The 23,391-nt window shown below is 44.1% G+C and overlaps 1 protein-coding gene across 1 annotated transcript in view; it reads left to right on the forward strand.

The window, feature by feature from the left end:
* Window positions 1–4,280: 4,280 nt before the first annotated feature.
* LOC310790578 (trafficking protein particle complex subunit 11-like) overlaps window positions 4,281–23,391 on the forward strand; it is a 49,365-nt gene continuing 30,254 nt past the window's right edge. Inside the window, exons 1-10 of the mRNA XM_083652286.1 lie at window positions 4,281–4,591; window positions 5,640–5,859; window positions 7,851–8,020; window positions 14,947–15,017; window positions 16,596–16,710; window positions 16,863–16,962; window positions 19,649–19,722; window positions 20,537–20,633; window positions 21,560–21,693; window positions 22,277–22,418. Coding sequence (XP_083508412.1) covers window positions 5,653–5,859; window positions 7,851–8,020; window positions 14,947–15,017; window positions 16,596–16,710; window positions 16,863–16,962; window positions 19,649–19,722; window positions 20,537–20,633; window positions 21,560–21,693; window positions 22,277–22,418 — 1,110 coding nt within the window. The 5' untranslated portion in view covers window positions 4,281–4,591; window positions 5,640–5,652. The remainder of the gene's footprint in view (window positions 4,592–5,639; window positions 5,860–7,850; window positions 8,021–14,946; window positions 15,018–16,595; window positions 16,711–16,862; window positions 16,963–19,648; window positions 19,723–20,536; window positions 20,634–21,559; window positions 21,694–22,276; window positions 22,419–23,391) is intronic.

Consider the following 23,391-nt stretch of genomic DNA (forward strand, 5'->3'; position numbering starts at 1 on the left):
GCCCTTCACCACGCCCTGTTTTGACCAGTGGGTGTGGAAAGTTAATCAGTTCTTCCTTGGCCTTCCATGACCAACCTTTCTACAAAGTTTTGTTGTGTCACGTGATCTGTGTGGAAGTTAAGCGCATTTTTGTGATTGGCCACGGTCATTGCCACTCCCCCTTTTGTCTAGTGGGCGTGGAAAGTTGATCAGTTCTAAGTTGAGTCACCTGTTTTTCTACCAAGTTTCATGTAAATCTGTTTTGAGATCTCCTGCCGGGTGAAAGCATAACCTCCCAGCCAACGATTGATCACATGAGCAGGTCTAATTTAAACGTCAATGTGTCACGTGTGTGTGTGTGTGTGTGTGTGTGTGTGTGTGTGTGTGTGTGTGTGTGTGTGTGTGTGTGTGTGTGTGTGTGTGTGTGTGTGTGTGTGTGTGTGTGTGTGTGTGTGTGTGTGTGTGTGAAGACTGGAGCAAGCTGGTCTGCACAGTGCTTCAGTGTGGAGGACGACACTACATCAGGTCCGGGGGTTTTGGCGTTTTAAGAGACTATTCACATCACTCTCCAGTATGGATGGGGAGGGGGGGTGGAGGGGGCGACTTCCTGGAGGGGACTGGTGTCGCTCTCCGGGGGAGGGAGGTGCGGTGGGTGGAGGGGTGGGGGGGCAAGGGGAGAATTGGCTGTTGGTGGGGTCATTGTGGCTGCTGAGGTGGGGGGCTGTGTGTGTTTGAGAGAAAGGGCTGCTCCTTTGTCTTTCAAATCTGCAGTAGAAGTTGTTCTGCTGATTTGCAAGTTGGAGGTCATCCACAGCGTAGAAGTTCAGGGTTCGAGGGGTGGGTAGGGAGTGGTTGGAGGGATGGTCATAAAGGACATGATGATGATGATGCGGCTGTTCTGCTGGAGGGGGCAGGACCAGAGGAGGAGGGAGGGATCTGCTGCTGCTGCTGCTGCTGCTGCTGTGTGTGTGTGTGTGTGTGTGTGTGTGTGTGTGTGTGTGTGTGTGTGTGTGTGTGTGTGTGTGTGTGTGTGTGTGTGTGTGTGTGCGCGTGTGCGTGTGCGTGTGTGTGTGCGTGCGTGTGCGTGTGTGTGTGTGCGTGTTCTGCTGAAGGGGGCGGGCCAGAGGCGGAGACAGTTCTGCTCTGCTCTGTGGGCTAACCCACGTTACTACTGCTGCCAGTTTGAGTTTTAACCTCTGTGTGCCCAGGGACAGTGATGAACTCCATGCTCACATAGGCTATATAGGCTGTGTGTGTGTGTGTGTGTGTGTGTGTGTGTGTGTGTGTGTGTGTGTGTGTGTGTGTGTGTGTGTGTGTGTGTGTGTGTGTGCGTGCGTGCACGTGCGTGGGTGTGTGTGTGTGTGTGTGTGTGTGTGTGTGTGTGTGTCTGTCTGTCTGTGTGTAGATAGATAGATAGATATATAGAGAAATAATCCGGAGCCTGATTTTTTAATTAGGTGATTGCCCTAATTACCTAATGATGTCAGTGATGATGTCATCAGTGATGTCATCCTTCCTGGCTGAGGCTAATAAGTTCAGTGATGATGTCATCAGTGATGATGTCATCCCACTGATTATCTCAGTGATGTCATAAATCACCGATGTCATAAGTGATGTCATCAGTGATGTCACTTGAGCAATTGTGCATTGTGACATCACTGATGATCATCAGCATTGTGACATCACTGGTAGCGCGCTCGATTCCTAGTATATAGTGTGTGTGTTATGTTATTACTGTTGTGCATTATTATCACTAGAAATATCGTGTGCTTCCCAGTGCGCGCCCCACCGCCTTATTAGTCATGAGATTGTATTCATTTTTATTTTTACTACAGTTATTGTTATTGTTATTATTGCTACTGTGTGCACCCAATCTCTCTCTCTCTCTCTCTCTCTCTCTCTCTCTCACTTGGTCTAAGCAGATGGCCGCCCACCTTGAGCAAGGAGTGTTTCCTTTCGCCAAGTGCTCGCTCATGTGTGAGCATTTTTTCAAATGTTGGGTCTAAAATGAAAAGCCCATGACCTGCTCGAGCTATATGAAAAGTGTCTTGATATAACTTTTATGATTTGGCACGATATAATTTATATAGGTAATAGAAAATTGACTTGACTTGGATCGCAGTATTTTTCAAAAGAGCTTATAGTTTAACATCATATATACAATTTGGTGATTCGTGATTATGTCACATACTGTGTATTGTGCACTTGTGCCAATCAGCCCTAACCCAGCTACCATCACAGACTGTGAAAATCTTATATCAGATTTTTGCTGATTCCTATTTCTATCTCTCTTATCTGGAAGTAATTCCATGCAATATCTCCAACTTTATCATGTTTAGGTGTTATACACCCCTTACCATTTTCCCCCCACAACCCATCCCTGTGTCTCCCCATATGTAGGCCTATAAGGATTTGGGTCATAGGTTTAAGGTAAATAAATAAATTAAAAATAAATTAAAAAAAATCACTCGAGCAACTGGACTGCCCAACTGTGATGTCATCAGTGATGTCACTCGAGCAACTGTGATGTATGTATGAGCCGATAGGCTATATGAGCTTTCATCTGTGAATAAGGTCATCTAGTGGTCATGGTCAGTCATTACAACATCCCAATCATCACTCTTCATTTCAAATGCATTGTTGCAAGATAAGAATAACGTGGTTCTTTTAATAAATGAAGTGTAGTTAGGCTAGTGGAAATTAATGATTCATGATCTCACAAAGTTCTGACTAATGTTAGTAATAGTAGGCCTACATGGCCCTCAGATCATAAAGTCTCAAATGAACCCATTTCAGCCTTAAAGAGGACATGAAACATTTCATTTCAATTCAGACAAGACACTGCTTTCAAGTCAAGTCAAGTCCTACCTACCTTTACCTAGCTACCTAGCTACCTAAATTTGCCTAGCTATACCTACAGATGATGTCACTAGGATGACTGTACACTATATAGAATGTTTTGATGAATCAAAACAACCACAATGCAAGTCAGAAACACAACAGCATGTGCTGTGAGCCTGTTAGAATTCCAAATCGTACCACAAACACTTCAACTAGCCTGTGCTCCACTACTGTATATGGCTACTCTACTGTAGGCCTACTGTACAGTCAACCTAGTGACATCATCTAGCAGTGCCCTATTTGGCGAAAATGTGTGTAAATGTCAGACTTGAAAGCCGTGTCCTGTCTTGTCTGAGGTGAGATGCAAATTAACTCGTCATGATCAAATGTTTAGTGTCCTCTTTAAAGTTTCATCTTTCAATTATCTGGAAGGGGAGGGCTGTTCAACCTACGTTCGACTAAGCGTTTTACTTTGAAAATCTGTTAATCTTATCTGTTGTCTAAGGTGAAAAAACTGAAAAAAGATGGTGCTAGAAGGTTCCTGAACATTGTGGACATTTCTCATTTCTGGAGAGGAGATTGAGAAAACACTGAGGCATGAATTCTCACAGACTCAGACAATAGAGTACCGCAGGAATGAGTCGGATGTAGCAAATCGCCACCATCTTGGTTCGTAAGGGGAAAAAGTCAATAGGATTTTAGTATGGGGATTTCTATTAAAATGCATGAAATAAGGTAGGCCTATGTGGTTAACACAAGCTTATGGGAGTGGAAATGTGTGTTCAGCAAGATCATCTTCACAGACGAGGACCACCTCGAAACCTCACGTGAGGTTTCGGGAGTAGGCTACAACAATGGCGGAAAGTATGGAGTCCGTGTCACCAATTGACTCTAAAAAGTTAGGCCTATATATTTCATTATTCTGTTCATAGCTATCATTTATTTTAGTAGATGCCAATTGTGGCCTATGGAGCTAGGCTATACCATAATGACCCACTACTTGCTTTTGGTAAGGAAACACCAGCCACGAGAAAACAACCTTACTTCTGGCCACCTGTCATCCATGTTTGTTGCTCTTTCTGACCAACTTGAGCACTTGAATGGTGTCATGTCGTAACTACGAATTCACAACTAAGTGCGAGCTTCCGAGGAGTACGTGAATGCAGCACAATGGACACAGTATCGGGAATGGGAGCACATCACTGTAAATAGTTTGCACTCAAAGATGTCAAAATCCTGTAGGAGGCGGTAATGCAACACTTGGATGCCAACTGCCATAAAAGTCAACAGAAGAAGTATTTAATATCAACAAGATTAATTAATACAATCTGAGAAAATTGATTGACAAAGAGAATAGATTTTAGTCCACACTCCAGGTCAATGGGTGGCGGTAATGCACCCGAAAGCTGTTTGCCAACCGCCATTAAAACCACAAGAAGAAGAAGAAGAAGGTGGTGACCGGAAATACAAACAAACCGGCTGCTAGCTAGCTTGTGTTTTTCTCCAATTAACGTTAGCTGCTGGAATAGCTACTTTACTTCTGTCTCTGTGGAATCTGTCCACTGACTGATGACACACCGCAGATTGGTTTTCGGGCGATGACCAGATCCGGAGTTGGGATAAAACGACTCGTCTTGGCCTGGAGCTCCAGCTGTACACAGACCAGACAGCTAGCCTAGCTAGCCTCTTCTCCTTAACCCACCCGACTGCTAGCTAGTGGACTGCAGCTTACTCGCTCTTAACACCCTTCACTTCATGTGATGCAGTCGCGGTATGTTTTTTTCTTAATATATATTAGCTAGCTAGTTACTTCATAATGTGACACGCAAAACGCAACTTTATTACCAGTTGATAACAGGACATCAAGTAGACATGACAGGATAAGGTTAAATGGCAATGGCTAGCTTACTTCCTGTTTGCTATGTTGTCATGTTTGTCTTCGTCACCTAACGTTAGCAAGTAGCTAAACTGTCATATAATGAGATACAGTAGACTTTCATTTGAATGTGATAGCGTTAAGTGTTTGTGTCACATTAGCATTACACCGCTAACGTTGGTTAGCTTCTAGCTGCCTGTCACTCTAGCGTCCTCCAAAATGCACCAAAACACTGCGTCCATGTCTCAAAATCGATATCATTTTACCCAAACCAACACTAGTTTTCTCCCAACAAGAACACTAGTCATAACACATTGAGCTAAAACACTAACAACAGGTAGCCTTACAGTAGACGCAGTATTTCGTACTCACTTGACATAGGAAATGTATAGATTATGTTATTATCAACGGATGGAAACTAGCCTTGTGCTAAATCCGGCGATTTTTACACTTTTATTATGTTCCAGATGTTTTTATCTGTTCCATGGTTATTGTGTTCATTAATTTTGCATTGTCCCGTCGAAATAAATAAATCAAATCAAATCAGATGTTTTTTTTTTTTTTTTTTTTAAGAAACCTTATTGAAAACACAAACATGCCACAGTCTGTCTCTATAATATTCGTTTTTCTTTTAGGATTTTGAATATATTTAACATATTTCAATATAGTATTTTATTTTTTGATTTAGCAAATTGCTGTCCACTTAAATTTGAACTTCAATTTAGCATGTTTGAAAAGAGTATCTAAACGTTCACAAAGGGGGCTATAGATACAGTTTTGCTGGTGTTTGAGAGCTACGGTTGACCACTCCTGGCATACATTGACTATGACACATTTCTGGTAATGAGTGGTGTAAGAGCCTCTGAGAGTGTTTTCCTTTACTGATCTTATAGCTGTTCTGTTTTCTGATCTTAGAATGAGAATGCTGATGTTTTTCTTTTAGGTGTTGAACAGTCATGATGGCAGGTTCCCAGTGGGAACTCCCTCCAGAGTTATGTTGTCGGCCCATGGCCTTTGTAGCTTTGACCGGGCTGGATGTGGTCTACAATGCAGTGCACCGAGCCATCTGGGATGCCTTCTGCGCTAACCGCCGGGCCGACAGAGTCCCCATCTCTTTCAAAGTCCTCCCAGGAGACCACGAGTACCCCAAATGTCGCACCAAGGTGAGCAATAGACAGCGAGATCCTCAAGAAGTAATTCACATCAACCTCTCCCAATTGATTGCTATCATTTGAAAATGTTAACATTTTCAAAATCACACTGATTGGCCACAGCGGGGCACTAGAAGTACAGGTCAAAATTAACAAGGTAACAGTATTGTAAACATGTCCTCCACAAATGACACAGTCTCTCTGGTCAGTAATTTGGAAAATGCATGCTGAGATGCATAATTTCCTCAAGTTTGACTAAATTTCAATAAGCAGTGTCTGATGGCACATTCAATTTGTATTGGGAACTAGGAACTATCTAATTTGAATAAACAGTATTTACTACAACTTTCACTACTGTTGAAGTGCGGAGCTGCCATCTTGGGGGATGAAATCTGAGGTCAGATGACGTCACAGGGTGGCGTTCCTGTCTTTGACCTGGGAAATTCCTAGTTCCCATTACAAATGGAGTGTGCATGAGATATTTTGTGTATAATGTTTGGTGGATGAGGGAATGAACAGAAGGAAACAATTTCATAATTGGGGCCAGAAATAATCCCACCTCCCACCCTATAAATTAAAATTACATGCAATTTGGTGAACATATCAGCTGTTCTTCCTCTACAAATGTGCCTCCAGGACCATCACTGTATAATTGCGGATTGAGTTTGTTGAAAGACAGTTTTCTCCCTTTTTTTTGCAGTCAAACAATCAACCTTCCTAGGGTGCCACACATGCAAAAAATAAAATACTAGCAGACCATAGTTAGATTTCCATTCAGGTTTTGCACAAATTCTAACTGAACTTTGAAAAGTCAACAATCCCAAAATTAGAATCAGACTGTACAAGCTGCCAGCTGTGCAGAACACAGGGTTGAGGTAACTCTGCGTCATTATTATTTCACAAAACATGTTTTTAGAATAACCTCTCCATCAACAGACAAACAAATCTGCCTCAAGGGGACGTAAAAACCTTTTTGCAGTATTTGCTGATTTTTTCTTTTCGAAATTTGGAGTTTCCATTCAGCTTATTACCGTAGTTAGGTTGATGACAGGTTCGTGTTGGAAAAGGAAAAAATAATCTGCACACTGTTTTTGAAGTTCCCACGGTGAGTTTTTAATTACAAAGATACAACGTTTCGACCCTCACGGGTCTTCATCGGGCAGTAGAAGGTTGGTGTTGGAACCTGCGAAGCATTTCTGCGTGTCGCACATTCACCATTGCCCAGCTGGCTACCAGCTGGCTACCAGCTGGCTACCAGCTGGCTACCAGCTGGCTGCAGAAAGAAGACCAAGGAAAGTCCTCTTTATAGTAATAATCAGTCAGTCAAGAGAAAATGTCAGTCAGCAGAAAAGCCCTCTTTGTCACTCACTCACTCATCCCATGGCCTAGAGGGCCGTAGGGGTGTCATGGTGGATGCTTGGACAGTCAAGGATCTCCATCGCTCACGGTCTTCAGCTGTTCTTAGCAGGGTCTGGAAGCTGCGGCCAGTCCATTCTTTGATGTTGTCCATCCAGGACTTTCTCTGCCTGCCTCTTCTCCGCTTTCCCTCTACTGTCCCCTGCAGGATGGTCTTTGACCTCTTTGTACTGTAGTAATAATCAGTCAATCAAAAGAAACGATAGTCACAGTAGGCTACTGAGCTACTTAGCACATATGGGGCGGCTGTAGCTCAGGAGGTAGAGCGGGTCGTCCACTAATCGCTTTGGATAAAAGAGGTCGGTGGTTCGATTCCCGGCTCCTCCAGTCTGCATGTCGAAGTGTCCTTGGGCAAGATACTGAACCCCAAATTGCTCCCGTTGGTGTGCCAGCACCCTGCGTGGTAACCTGCCGCCATCGGTGTGTGAATGGGTGAATGTACCTACTGACTGTAAAGCGCTTTGGATAAAAGCGCTATATAAATGCAGGCCATTTACCATTTACCACACGTCAGTGCTGCTGTATGTTGTACAATGTAGACATTGGTGTGAGAGTCTCTATACTGTCGTTTGTCTCTCCCTCTCCAGCGGACCTCGTATGAGTGGTACATCCCTAAAGGCATCCTGAAGACAGGCTGGATGAACAAACACCTGAACCTGGTGCCGGCTCTGGTGGTTCTGTTCTATGAGCTGGACTGGGACGACCCAACGTGGAAGGAGAAACAGTCTGAGTGCGCCACTAAAGTGGAGATTGTCAGGTAGGTGTGTGTGTGTGTGTGTGTGTGTGTGTCTGTCTGTCTGTCTGTCTGTCTGTCTGTCTGTCTGTCTGTCTGTCTGTCTGTCTGTGTCTCTCCATCAGTGAGTCAGGCCTATGTTCTACTTGCTTTAAGTCCCTCAATTCAGAAAGCAGATTTTCTTCATATCAAATCTTGAAAATGGTTTGGAATGATTGTGTTACATCCACAACAACTTAGAGTAAGTGACCATGTTGGGGGTAAATTAACAACAATAACATGTTGCACTTTAATATCTGTGCAATATCTGATACCTGATTGTTTATACATGTACCTTATTTATACGTAGTTTATTTATCCATATAATTTATATATATATTAGGGATGTCACAATATATCGTCCCACGATATATCACGATATCAAAACGTGACAATATGTATCGTTGAGATGAAATCTCATATCGTGAGAAAAAGAAGCTGAACATGGTGGCACTGATCTGCATCTGATTGCATGCTCGCTCTCCTTGTCATTGCTTTGTTTGAACAGACGAGGGACGTTATAGACACAGAGGATGAAAATTGTGAAATTACTCAAATTAGAGGGGAGGATGCCCCCTCAATTTACAAATCGATCGCAAAAAAATATTGTTAAAATATCGTATCGTTATCGTGAACCCAATATCGTGTATCGTATCGTGAACTGAGTGTATCGTGACACCTCTAATATAATAATAATAATAATAATAGATGGGGCTTATATAGCGCTTTTCCATGGCTCAAAGACGCTTTACAATAGGCTACACAAAAACTAAACACTGGGGGGGCGGGGGGTGACGTTCGTAAACATATAACGACAGAGATGACACTAAACACTGAGTACTATGTGGGGGGGGGGGGCGATAGTGGTGAGACAAGACAGTAGACAGAGACAGCACACAAGCAAGGATGGCAGGAGGGAGCAGAGGGACTAAGGGAAGGCGGTGGAAAAGAGATGGGTTTTGAGGCGGGAGTGGAAGACTGTGAGGGACTCTGAGGTTCTGATTTCTTGGGGAAGGGCGTTCCAGAGTCTGGGAGCTGCCCGAGAGAAAGCTCTGTCCCCAAAGCTGCGGAGTTTGGACTTGGGGGTGGAAAGGAGGTCGGCTGAGGAGGATCTGAGGGACCGGGAGGGTTGGTAGGGGGAGAGGAGGTCTGTGAGGTAAGGGGGGGCCAGTTGATGAAGGGCTTTGTAGGTGATGACCAGGATTTTGTAGTTGATGCGGTAGGGGATGGGAAGCCAGTGGAGTTCTTTGAGGACAGGGGTGATGTGGTGCCAGGATTTGGTGTGGGTGAGGAGTCGAGCTGCTGCATTCTGAACCAGTTGGAGTCTGTTGATGAGGGTGGAGTTGATGCTGTGAAGGAGTGAGTTGCAGTAGTCCAGGCGGGAGGAGATGAAGGTGTGAATGAGAGTTTCAGCAGTGGAGTGTGAGAGGGAGGGGCGAATTTTGGCAATATTACGGAGGTGGTAGAAGGAGGATTTGACGATTTGACGGATGTGGGGTTCAAGGGAAAGGGTGGGGTCGATGATGACGCCGAGTAGGGATGGGCATTTTAAGCAATTTAAATACTCGAGTACTCTCCTTCTATTATGAACGAGTACTCGAGTACTTGCGTGGAGGGGGGGGGCGGGGGGTCTGTGTGATTACTATGGTAATGACGGAGCAGGGGTAATCTGCTGTGTGTGGGGCTGTTCACACATAACGTTTGCATTTTTGCATGGAGAAAGCGCTACCTGGAGCATGTGAGGAGAGGGACTGACTGACTGTGATATTAGGTGAGGTGACGCTCAGCTAACGTCTAAAGCCTACCTCAGACAGCATCTCCGATGGTTGGATGGATGGCATTAGCGCTTCGGAGCGGACAATATTGTTGTGAAACAAGCGAAGGCTCAATTCCAATACCGGTGTTCTGCCAAAAAGTGAAAACTGACCACTGACCAGTGTGATTAACGTTACAGCTGCAGCTAAATAGTGATCACCATGAAACGATTGTCTCCCAAAAAGCGATTCTTTCTCCACATTTCTTGTGACTAACGTTATGGGAAACGACAGTGTAGTCAGTAAACTACTGCAAAGTTTTGAATGAGTTTTATCGGGCGTGCGCTATGAAGAAGCGTGCATCTGTCTCCTTCGGGAGCATATCTTCAGCCACCATTTTCGGGATAAGCTGGAAAACTTCCGGTTAAAACTTTCAAAATAATGTTACTTAAACAAAAGTAAATAGCTTATTTATGCACGTTGGAGGAGAAAAGGGTATTTCAACGAACGAAGCAGCAAACCTTGTATCAAAATACTCGTGATGTTATATGGCGTGAAACTATGGCTGTAACGCATTACTCAAAGTAGATAAGGTTACAACTTGCGTTACAATAAGCCTTTTATTTTGAAATCAACAAAGCGGATGATGTACTTGTACATTGTGGCTGACTTGACGCCCGTGCAGTTCATGCTGGCAGATCCACATAACGATGCATGCGTAGATTTAGACCATTTTTAAAGGGGTGGGGAGTGGGGCGAGTACCCGGACAGCGCAAACGTTACTCGAGTACTGACGTTATGAACGAGCACTCGAGTACCCGAGTACTCGCGCCCATCCCTAACGCCGAGATTGCGTGCCTGGGAGGAAGGGGAAACAGTGGTGTTATCGATGGTGAGGGTGGGGTTGTTGGTTTTGGAGAGAGTGGACTTGGAGCCGATGAGGAGAAGTTCTGTTTTATCACTGTTGAGTTGTAGAAAGTTTTCTTGCATCCAGGATTTGATAGCAGACAGGCAGGAGTTGATGTGGGAGAGGGGTGGGTTGTGAGGGGAGGTGGTGCTGAGGTAGATCTGGGTGTCGTCGGCATAACAGTGAAAGTCCAGGTTGAAGTGACGGAGGATCTGACCGAGGGGGAGGATGTAAGTGATGAACAGAAATGGACCGAGTACAGAACCTTGGGGGACACCATGTGAGACTATAGAGGGAGCAGAGGAGTGGTTGTGTAGGGAAATGAATTGAGAACGGTTGAAGAGGTAGGAGTGAATCCACCTGAGTGCAGTACCTTCGATACCGAGATCTTCCAATCTGGAGAGCAGGATGTTATGGTTCACGGTATCGAAGGCTGCACTCAGGTCGATGAGGATGGTGAGGGATCCGGAGTCGGCAGAGGTGAGGAGGTCGTTGAAGACTTTAAGGAGTGCTGTTTCAGTGCTGTGGAGGGGGCGGAAAACAGATTGGAGGGGTTCGAATAAATCATTGGAGTGCAGGTGGTGTTGAAGTTGGGTGGCTACTATGCGTTCCAGGGTTTTTGAGAGGAAGGGGAGGTTGGAGATAGGCCGGTAGTGATTGAGGCAGGATGGGTCAAGACCAGGTTTCTTCAGGATGGGAGTGACAGCAGCAGTTTTGAAAGCAGAGGGGACAGTGCCATGGGAGAGTGAGGAGTTGAAGAGGTTTGTGAGGTAGGGGCAGATGACAGGAAGGCATGATTTAAGAAGGGGGGTGGGGAGGGGGTCAAGGGAGCAGGTTGTGGGTTTAGATGAGCTGATGAGTTTGGAGACGGTGGAGGCAGTGACAGGGGTGAACCGGGAAAGACGGCGGTGGGGGGGGAGGCTAGGAAAGGCAAGCGGGATGGAGAGGAGAGAAGCAGGGGTAGGGGCAGCTGGGGGGGACAGAGGGGACAGTGATTGGTAGATGGTGGTGATTTTGTCAGCAAAGAATTGAAGGAAGGCAGTGCATTGTTCAGATGAGGAGGTAGGGAAGGCGTCGGTACGGGGCTTGAGGAGGCTGTTGACGGTGGAAAAGAGGGTTTTGGGATTACGGCTGGGGTCGTTGATGATGGAGGAGAAATAGGCAGACTTGGCGGCAGTGAGGGCATCTTTGTAGGTTGAGAGGTGGAGTTTGTAGGCTTTGAGGTGAACGGTGAGTGGTGTTTTCATGATGAGTCTTTCCAGTTGGCGGCCGGTCTGTTTGAGTGTGCGGAGTTGAGGTGTGAACCAGGGTGCAGAGGAGGTGAAGGAGACGGTTTTTGTTTTGAGAGGGGCCAGCAGGTTGAGGGAAGCAGATAGTGTGTTGTTAAGGTTGTTGGTGAGATCATCAGGTGAGGTGGGGGGAGGTTCCTGGGGGAGAGTGTTGGAGATCAGATCGGAGAGTTGGAGGGGGTCAATGGATTTTATTTTCCGGAAGGTGATTTGCCTGAGGATCTGTGGACGTGGGGTTGGGGATGGGACAGTGAACTGGATGATGCTATGGTCTGACAGAGGGAATGGGGACGGATGGATGTTGTGAACTGGTTGATTGAGGGAGCAGACGAGGTCGAGGATGTGGCCTTTGACATGGGTGGGGAAAGTGATGTGCTGGGTGAGGTTGAAGTTGTCCAGTAAGGTGGTGAATTCAGAGGTAAACTTGGAGGTCGGTGAGTCGATGTGAATGTTGAAGTCGCCAAGGAGCAGTAGACGGGAGGAGAGGGATGAGGCAATTGTAAGAAGTTCAGACAGATCAGATAAAAAGGATGGGTTTGGTTTGGGGGGCCGGTAGATGAGAATAACAGTCAGTGAGAAGCAGGTTTTGAAGGCAAGTGATTCAAATGAGGAGACAGTGAAGTGACACGGAGCGTCTGGCAGTGCACGCAGTTTCATTTCTGCACCCTTTTTAACAGATCAGACCGGTCACACCTCGCGGCCTGCAGCGACAGTCTCCAAATGGGGAAATAAGATCCGTGTGCATACTGCAGCATGTCCAGCCCTGTGAAGGCTACATGCAGCCCTGTGAAGGCTACATGCAGCCCTGTGAAGGCTACATTCAGCCAAGTGAATGAGCTGAGCAAGCTGGAGGGAAAGTTCATCAAAGTTAGTGAGCAGGGGAGATGGTCTGCTGAATAACTTGTTAGGAATAACTTCTTGGAAACAGGCTGAGTTCCTTGGGTTTCTCTGTTAATAGATCCACCATTCTGCAACACAAAGTCCATGAAGTTCAGTCTTCCAGAAAATCCTTCCACCATTGCATAACTGGTATTTTAGTATGCCGTCGCCAAAACGTTTTGCTGTTCAACAAGCAGTTGAACAGCAACAGTTTTGGAGGCATTCATTTAGTTTGACAGTTATTGAGAGTTGAGTTGATTTGAGGTCAGTTGTGCACCAGTGATGTCATTTGTGCACTGCACACATGACATCACTTTGGATATTTGTGATCATGTGCAGCAGGTACAGGTAACAGCCAAACTAAAGCACCAACAGGGTTCTGTCTACACAGGTAACAGCCAAACTAAAGCACCAACAGGGTTCTGTCTACACAGGTAACAGCCAAACTAAAGCACCAACAGGGTTCTGTCTACACAGGTAACAGCCAAACTAAAGCACCAACAGGGTTCTGTCTACACAGGTAACAGCCAAACTAAAGCACCAACAGGGTTCTGTCTACACAGGTAACAGCCAAACTAAAGCACCAACAGGGTTCTGTCTACACAGGTAACAGCCAAACTAAAGCACCAACTAAAGCACCAACAGGGTTCTGTCTACACAGGTAACAGCCAAACTAAAGCACCATCTAAAGCACCAACAGGGTTCTGTCTACACAGGTAACAGGCAAACTAAAGCACCACCAGGGTTCTGTCTACACAGGTAACAGCCAAACTAAAGCACCAACAGGGTTCTGTCTACACAGGTAACAGCCAAACTAAAGCACCAACAGGGTTCTGTCTACACAGGTAACACCCAAACTAAAGCACCAACAGGGTTCTGTCTACACAGGTAACAGTCAAACTAAAGCACCAACAGGGTTCTGTCTACACAGGTAACAGCCAAACTAAAGCACCAACAGGGTTCTGTCTACACAGGTAACAGTCAAACTAAAGCACCAACAGGGTTCTGTCTACACAGGTAACAGCCAAACTAAAGCACCAACTAAAGCACCAACAGGGTTCTGTCTACACAGGTAACAGCCAAACTAAAGCACCATCTAAAGCACCAACAGGGTTCTGTCTACACAGGTAACAGGCAAACTAAAGCACCACCAGGGTTCTGTCTACACAGGTAACAGCCAAACTAAAGCACCAAAAGGGTTCTGTCTACACAGGTAACAGCCAAACTAAAGCACCAACAGGGTTCTGTCTACACAGGTAACACCCAAACTAAAGCACCAACAGGGTTCTGTCTACACAGGTAACAGTCAAACTAAAGCACCAACAGGGTTCTGTCTACACAGGTAACAGCCAAACTAAAGCACCAACAGGGTTCTGTCTACACAGGTAACAGTCAAACTAAAGCACCAACAGGGTTCTGTCTACACAGGTAACAGTCAAACTAAAGCACCAACAGGGTTCTGTCTACACAGGTAACAGCCAAACTAAAGCACCAACAGGGTTCTGTCTACACAGGTAACAGCTAAACTAAAGCACCAACTAAAGCACCAACAGGGTTCTGTCTACACAGGTAACAGCCAAACTAAAGCACCAACTAAAGCACCAACAGGGTTCTGTCTACACAGGTAACAGCCAAACTAAAGCACCACCAGGGTTCTGTCTACACAGGTAAGAGCCAAACTAAAGCACCAACAGGGTTCTGTCTACACAGGTAACAGCCAAACTAAAGCACCAACAGGGTTCTGTCTACACAGGTAACACCCAAACTAGGACAATATAATAACTAGGACAAATTAAAGCACCAACTGCCACAAGCTACCATGGTTTTACTGCACATTTTCCATGCAATTAAGTCGATTTTTAGGTGTAATAAGGGTTTTATTTAGTGTAAACTAAACTGGCTATTAGCCCACTCTGTTAAGTTGTTTTCAGTAAAACGTCTTACTCACCCTTTAAATTCCCATTTGCAGTCAACTGAATCAGAGTTGCTTGTCTGTTATTTCGGCTGTATGGCTGCTGTACACTTATGGTCACCGGAAGCATCTTTAGAATTGTAACCTCTGTATTGTGTCTCTGTTCTTAGGACCAGTCTTCAGGGACGGAACACCAAGGTGGCTGTGGTGTTAATCCAGAAGAAAACCCCTCTGCCTCCAGGTAAAGCCACAATCAATCACATGTGTGGGACGTGTCAACTCTGGCCACTAGTCCACATTACATGGGGACAGTTAGCTTGTACAGACTTCTGACAAGAATCTGAAAACGTTGTCAGCTGGGTAAAACAATGAAAGTAGCTGGTTAAATTTGGGACACTGTAGCTACTGCAGCAAAATAAAAAATAAAAATAAAATAAAAATCCTGTCCTGGCATTGCTTTTTCCCTGCATTACTGTACTGTGGCATTTACTACCAACACTAGTTCTGGGGAAAAGGCAGCAACATGGCGGCATCCATAGTGCAACCTGAGCAAAGGTGTCTATTATACATAGTCGGGTTTCCATCCACCTGTTTTTATGCGAAATGTCAATTTGCACATAAAAAAACTGAATGGAAAACACTGCCAAATTCGCAAAAACCTCCAAATATCGCAAAAAAAAATTCACGCTTGAAGGAGGCGGAAAAGTCGGGTGTATCAATAAAAGGAAAATGTGATAAGTGCAGTGGAAACAGATGAAGCGATATTCTGTTGTCTCTCCATTGAAAAACCAGGCAGTTTGCCTTGATCACTGCAAAATATGACGTGCTGTGTAGCCTCCACACAATAGGGCTACACACGGTAAATCATGGTAAATACGCAGCACAATACCCGCCGTGGTAAACAGAAGAAGACTGGGATATTAACTTTAAGGCGACTCACTTCTAGACTTGAATTAAATTGCATTCACTCAGCCTACTATCGCTGCTCCGTGGATTATAATGTTATGCTTTCCGAATTGCACCTGGTAATCCAGAAATTGCGTTTATGGTACCTTTGTCTACTTGTAGATCATCAAGAAACTTTAAATGAATAACGTCAGATGTGTTTAATAGAGCTGTATATCGGGTCTAGCAGCTGATCAGCAGCTCAGACAGCCTCAAACACCAGGTGATTGACAGCTCTATAATTCGCCTAATAGCAGCGGATGGAAACGCACATTATTTAGCATTTTCTTTTGCCGACTTTCTGAAAATTCAATTCAAATTTGCATGGAAACCCAACTTATGACTGTGGGTCCTGTTACCAAGTAGGGCATTCACGACTACTGCATTTGAGTAGTCATCGACTAACAGTAGTCAACTACTAGTCGACCAGTCACAGGAAATATAATCATACTTTTTTCACCCAATAAAAATGTTCAATTCTCATCAAAAGAAGGTCTCAAAAACAGTCTGCAAAGGGTAACTAATGTAGGCGGGACCAACATGGGGGTATGTGAAATAGCAGAGTCCTAATTGGCTCTGAGAGGCTGTTTACAAATGAGCCGCTAAACCTCAGCTTCTTGTCTGAGCTGGAGATAGCGCCTGTTTGACTGCAGATGGGAGTCTTTCCCTCTCTAAATACAATCATAGAATCAAATTCAAACAAATCTATGTTCAACCTATTTATTGATATTGTTTATCCCTAAAGCCACAGATGAACAATTAGTCAACTATGATGCACAGTGTCGACTAGTGGTTTTGATAGTGGACTAGTGAGCCGACTAGTCTGTGTCCCTATTACCCAAACCTGATCATCATGAACTTGTTGTGTGTGCAGGAGAGGACTTGGTGGCGTCAGAGAGAGCAGCATCTCTCTGTAATTCCTGTGATCTGTCTGGAAAGAGTCTCTTCGTCCTGCCACACACTGACCACCTGGTGGGCTATATTATCAGGTAGGAGCTATTCACACACTGACCACCTGGTGGGCTATATTATCAGGTAGGTATTCATGTAAAGATGACGTCAGCTTTACACCCTACCTTTACAATCAAATGCAGGTTGAGCCACAGCTCATGTAAGTTGACTCTGCCTGGTGATGTTCTAGGTTGGAGAACGCCTTCTATGAACACTCTCAGACATACTACTACACTGAGATCCGCAGAGTCAAGTCACACAAAGAGTTCCTCAACAAGACCACACACCAGGTAGGAACACACACACACACGTCACACACACACACACAGACACAGACACACACACACACACACACACACGTCACACACACACACACACACACACACACACACACACACACACACACACACACACAAGGGATGAAACGATAACCGGTTTTAATGATAACCGTGATAAAATTCCTTACGATAACCGTACGCTTTGAAAAACATGGTAAATACGGTCCATCATCAACCAAAGTTGGCAACCGTCTCCCAGATGCAGACGCGCAGCCTTGGAGAAATGATTTCAGTGAGTGTATTAGTACTTTTTGAAAAATTTCAGCACATTTGAATTAGGGCTGTGAATCTTCACTGGCCTCACGATTCGATTCGATTACGATTCAGAGGGCTACGATTCGATTATAAAACGATTATCGATGCGTCTCGATGCATCTTCAATCGAGGCGTCACTTTTTTTCCCCAATACATGATTTATTTTTTCTCACTTTATTTTTTCTCACTGTGTGGCTACTTTTAAAATAAAAGTGCATTTGGAATTGCATTGTATTATGATCCATAATTAAAATAAACAAATGCATGTACTTCCATTATATTTTATTCGATTATTATTATTATTATTATTTCTTTTTTTTTAATAATACATTTTTGACATTTGGGAATCGATGCAGAATCGTGCACGTCCGCATCTTATTATCGATTATTTTTGACACCCCTGATTTTAACAATACCGTGATAATACTGATAACTCTGATAATTTTGGTCACTATAATCATGATGTGAAATTTTCATATCGTTTCATCTCTATCACACACACACACACAGACTTCAGTGTCTGTGTTATGCTTAAGCCAAATATATATTAGACAGTATATATTAGACAGATGTTTAGGATTGCTTTGATCATAATTGCACTTGTATATCTCATTCAAACCTGTACATGTAAATTTGTCAACAAAGACGTATCTTTCATTTGATGCATTATTTTCACTAGGTCCTATTCTCGTTAATGCGATATCTCAGGAACGCCTTTAAGGAATTTCTTCAAATTTGGCACTTAATGTCCACTTGGACTCATTAGATTTTAGGGTCAAAGTTCAAGGTCACTGTGACCTCAGGTCCGTCCCATTTGAACACGATATCTCAGGAGCGCCTTGAGAGAATTTCATGACACCTGGCATAAACGTCTGCTTGGACTCAAAGATGAACTGATTACACTTTGGTGGTCAAAGGTCACTGTGACCTCACAAATACAGTTTTTGTTCATAACTCAAGAATTCATACCCTAATTATGACCACATTTCACACACATGTCTAATAGGATAAAATGATGAAGGGATGACATTTTTATATGTAAAAGTTCAGAAGTCAGATTCACTGGGAGGGACATCATAATGTTTTGCTTCTCACTGTAGCTGAGAAAACCATCTAGGGTCGTTCTACACAAAACGGTGCAAGCGCTGACACTTAGTTTTTGCAGACAGCAAAATCATTTAAGTTGACCTAAGTTAAGAATCACATTAATTATATTGATTTGGACCTCAAGATACTTGTATGAGTCCACCCTCTTCACTTCCTCTCCGTGGATGACAGCAGGACAGGGGGTGTGTCCTCCCGTTCCTCTGGTAGCTCATTGGATTACCGTAGCTTATATTGAGCTTCAGGTGATTGGTGGTTGCACCATGTAATGAAGCTCTCTCTCAGTCCTCTGTTCTCCTCTGTAAAAAAAGAGTCTCTAAGTGAAGACTAGGGATGCACGATATATCGGCAATCATATCGGTATCGGCCAGTATCGGCCGATTTTTTAACATATCGGTCATATCGGTATCGGTCAGATGTTGCAATGTTAATATCGGTTATCATTATCAGCCAAATTCTTCACATTGATATGAAATAATGCAGTAAATCTATGATTTATGGGCTTTTCCAAAGGCTTTGCAAATAAAGAAATGCATAACTTTTTAAAATTCAGTGTTAACATGTGTTTTTCAGTATGTACAAAATGTGATGATCATAAAAATGTGGTTTTATACAGATCATATCGACATCGGTAAATATCGGTTATCGGCCATAACAGCAATGTTAATATCGGTTATCGGCATCGGCCAAAATTTTCATATCGGTGCATCCCTAGTGAAGACAGCATGTTTCTCACTGGAATCATACATATATATAGTCATAATATAGTCATAGCTTAGCTTGACGTGACCTCACATCTTCACTCTACGTATCAGTCTGGACCCACCCACAGAGATTTCAGTGGGTGGGACTACTTGCCAGACAACTCCTTCAGCCAATCAGTTTCGCCAAATCCAGTCGTAGCGGCGGCCCTGGGCCCAGTTACATTCTAATTTGTGGAAATTGCTGTGTGCGGGTAGAGGTCCACGCCAGACTGATCCGTGGAGCCAAACTGATTTATTTTTTTACCTTTATTTATTCAGAGGGATCTCACTGAATGTGAGATCCTCTGATCAGGATGGTTTTACCAGGCGATCACAAAACAACAACACGTCATAAATACCTTTTGAGTCAATTCTTTCAAAGTCTTCATGACATTATTTGATGTGTCAGACATGGATGTAAACTGCAACTTGACTTGTTGGTGGAGGCATATAACTTAAATCACATGAGCATAATAACTGTGGTTTTCTAGGTACCTGCCATGTTTGTTCTGATGCTGTGTTCTCTCTGTGTGTAGCTGCTGTTTGTCAGACACCAGTTTAAGATCGCCTTCTTCAGTGAACTCAAACAGGACACGCAGAACGCTCTCAAGTAAGTCTCAACCCATCCACCCACAATGGATACAAAGGCCACTTCCTCCTTCTTCTTCTTGTTTTTTTTTTAAGCAGTGTGGCCAGCTGTCAAGCAAAAAACAAAAAAGTAATTGTCGACTATTTGGTTATTTGGTCGATATTTTTAGTTGGATTTTTACCTCCGCCAAGGAGATCATGTTTTCGGTGCCATTTGTCTGTCTGTCTGTTAGCAGGATGAGTGAAAAACTGTGATTTTCATGAAACTTGGTGGAAGGATGTAGCACGGTGGTATGGTATGGTATGGCAGCACGGGCCAAGGAAGAAAGAAACCATTACATTTCAGCGCCGATTCCATCAAGGAAGGGGGCGGGGCCAGGCTACAGAAAAGGGACCGCACCTCGCGATAGGAAACTTGCGTAAAATAAGCAGACTGGACTCTTTTGGCTTTGGCCTTCCATCACAATTCATCATCTCATTTCTTTATCAACAAAAGCTCTTCTCCCTCAAGTGAGTGGGGGGAAAAATCAGTGTTAGGAAATCTGATTGAAATTTGAATTGTGTCAATACTCCGTGTGCAGTTCAGGAAAAGAGTTGTTATTATTATAATTTTTATTAATTCATTAATTTATTAATTTATTTTCATCTTTTGTAGGAAAAAAATAAAAATAAATATCCCATCCCTAGGCTTGTGGCTTTTGCTCATTGCCCTCCCTCTGTGTGTGTGTGTGTGTGTGTGTGTGTGTGTGTGTGTGTGTGTGTGTGTGTGTGTGTGTGTGTGTGTGTGTGTGTGTGCGCGCGCGCGCGTGTGTGCGTGCGTGCGTGTGTGCGCGCAGGTATTACAGAACAGCATACAGTCTTGTCCATGAGCTGAGAGCCCACGAGACCAACATCTTGGAGATCAAAACAATGGCTGGATTTATCAACTATAAGGTATGTTTCACACGGTCTATAAGGTATGTTTCATAGGGTCGATAAGATAAATTAAACTTTATTGTCACTTCATGGTACAAGTATCACAAGTGAAATTCTGCTTGGTTCGCTCTCAGAGTCGGAGAGCAAAACCGGGTCGCCATTGAACAGCGCCAGCAATTTGGATTGGACAAAGCATTTAAATGAAATACACTCAGAATTCACATTATTACTAATTTGAAGAGTAATAAAGGCACACTTTAATATTATACAATACAAATACATTTGTTGTAAGTGTACAGGATTACCAGCAAAGACAACCCACACCACGACACCAAGGAGGCTGCCATTTCAGCGCCAGCTTGGTTTGTGGGAGGGAAGGGGGGGGGGGGGGGGTTAGGGGAGGGGGGTGGGGTTTGGGGGAGTGCGTGCGTGACCATGTGTGTTGGCCTATGACTGGAGTCCTTAGGGTCCATGTGTGTACAGTATGTGTGTGTGTAAGTCTGAGCCCCCTCCTGGCTGAAACACAGCGGTGGCTGTAGAGATGGCCTCGGTTTTTCCAGGAAACAGGAAATAAGAGGCCAAGCCCAGACACCGGCAGTTCAGTGACACATATATTTAGTATGGATTTAGGCTACTTCTATGTCCGGTGATCCACCACACTCAGTGTTTTCTTTGTGCCACTTTGAGTGAGGGGGAACTATTGGAATGGCAAAACAGCTCAAGGGGTACATAAGAACGCACTGTATAAAGCATCAGAATTTAAAGTCTGACTTCTGAATGGGCTGACTCAGTGTTTTTTGCTTGAGGCTATATTAACAACTTTACATAAGCCAAAGTACATACGCAGTCTGCAGTTATTGCCCCTGTATTTCACCCCCCTCCCCCTCTCTCTCCCCCTCTCTCTCTCTCTCTCTCTCTCCCCCTCTCTCTCTGTCTGTCTGTAGATCTGTCGTCTGTGCTTCCAGCACAACACCCCTCTGGACGCCATCGCCCAGTTCAGGAAGCACATTGACCTGTGTAAGAAGAAGATCGGCAGTGCAGAGCTGGCCTTCGAGCACACGGCCTGGATGTCCAAACAGTAAGACACACACATCGTCTGTCAACCCAGAGAACACACACACACACACACACACACACACACCAAGAGAAAGTTAGTGTCGCAGTAGTTTCAAACTTCCAGAAGTAGTGCTAACATAAAATACTGCATTATGATTTCACTCACAAAGTAAAAATATGTTAATAATTTTGCACTGTGGTCTTTTGGATCTTGTGTTTTACCTTGTAACACTCTGCTCTCTTCCTTTTATCCATTTTATGTAAATGAATTGCCTTAAAAATGGTGCAAGAAGCCTGTCTGTGTATGAAATGTGCAACACAAATACGCAGTTTTCTCTCCAATTGTACTAATTCTCCCTGCTGTCCCAGTCGTCGCTCCACACCCTCTGCCCATCTGGGAGAGTTGTAGACTATACATGCTTCCTCTGATACATGTGCTTCTTTTCACCTGACAGCGATGAGTTTGATAGAGGATCATGCTATTCCCCCCTGCCCCCCCTCCCAAACAAACGACCAACCAACCAGTTGTACCAACCAGTTTCTTTCTTTCTTTCTTTCTTTCTTTCTTTCTTTCTTTCTTTCTTTCTTTCTTTCTTTCTTTCTAGGTTCCAGTCATTTGGGGAGCTGTTTGATGAAGCCATCAAACTGGGTCTGACAGCCATCCAGACGCAGAACCCCGGCTTCTACTACCAGCAGGCTGCCTGTTACAGCCAGGACAGGAAGCTGCAGGCACAGCAGCTCTGCCAGGTCACATGACACACTGATCACATGACACAATGATCACATGACACACTGATCACATGACACACTGATCACATGACACAATGATCACATGACACAATGATCACATGACACAATGATCACATGACACAATGATCACATGACACAATGATCACATGACACAATGATCACATGACACAATGATCACATGACACAATGATCACATGACACAATGATCACACATGCACACACGCACGATGTTACAATAAATCATGAAAATAAATGTAACGTTAAAATAAATCATAAATAAACTCTTTCACTCCATTTCTTATTTTGTAATGTTATATTCTTCAAAAGGTGGTTCATATTCATGCATTGCATCATCTTGCAGTTTTCTAAGCAGAATGTTGTAGTCAGGGAAAGGGGGTACTGAAGGCCAAAAATGTGAGAACCACTGTTCTAGTAGGAAACTTGTATCTACCGTCTCTCTCGTACAGTATCAGCTGAATGCAGTTGAAGGGCGGAGATAACCTTGCTTTTGACTACATGTACGCACGCGGCGCGAATGATGGCTGCCTCGCGTGTCCTATCCAGTGTTAATGGATAGGACGTGCACAACCGATGCTCCAAACGGATGCAGGGGCATAGCCACCAGCAAGCATATCTCCGGCCTAAAGCTGTTTGCTTGTTAATAGAAAGCCAAAGTGAAACGTCACTTCCTGCTTTCTCCCTGTACCAGTGCTGAAGAAAATATGAATGGCAGTGAACGGAGAATAACGTTTTTTTTTTTGATCCCGTTTGAATTATGCCACGGGGTGCCAATGCTAATTTTGTCAATTTAAAACGTAACCTTGCATGTCAAGAAAGTCACAGTTTGTCGTCAAACTGAAACGTAGGGGTTAGTTTCGTCTCAAAACTTCATAGCTTGTGGAAGCTCGTGGCATGTCGCCAGTCTTCAGCTTTGCCGGTAGAGAAAGTGACGTCACTTAGGCGACAGTGT

Source organism: Poromitra crassiceps (genome assembly GCF_964638095.1).
Source record: "Poromitra crassiceps genome assembly, chromosome: 15".
Taxonomy (NCBI): domain Eukaryota; kingdom Metazoa; phylum Chordata; class Actinopteri; order Beryciformes; family Melamphaidae; genus Poromitra; species Poromitra crassiceps.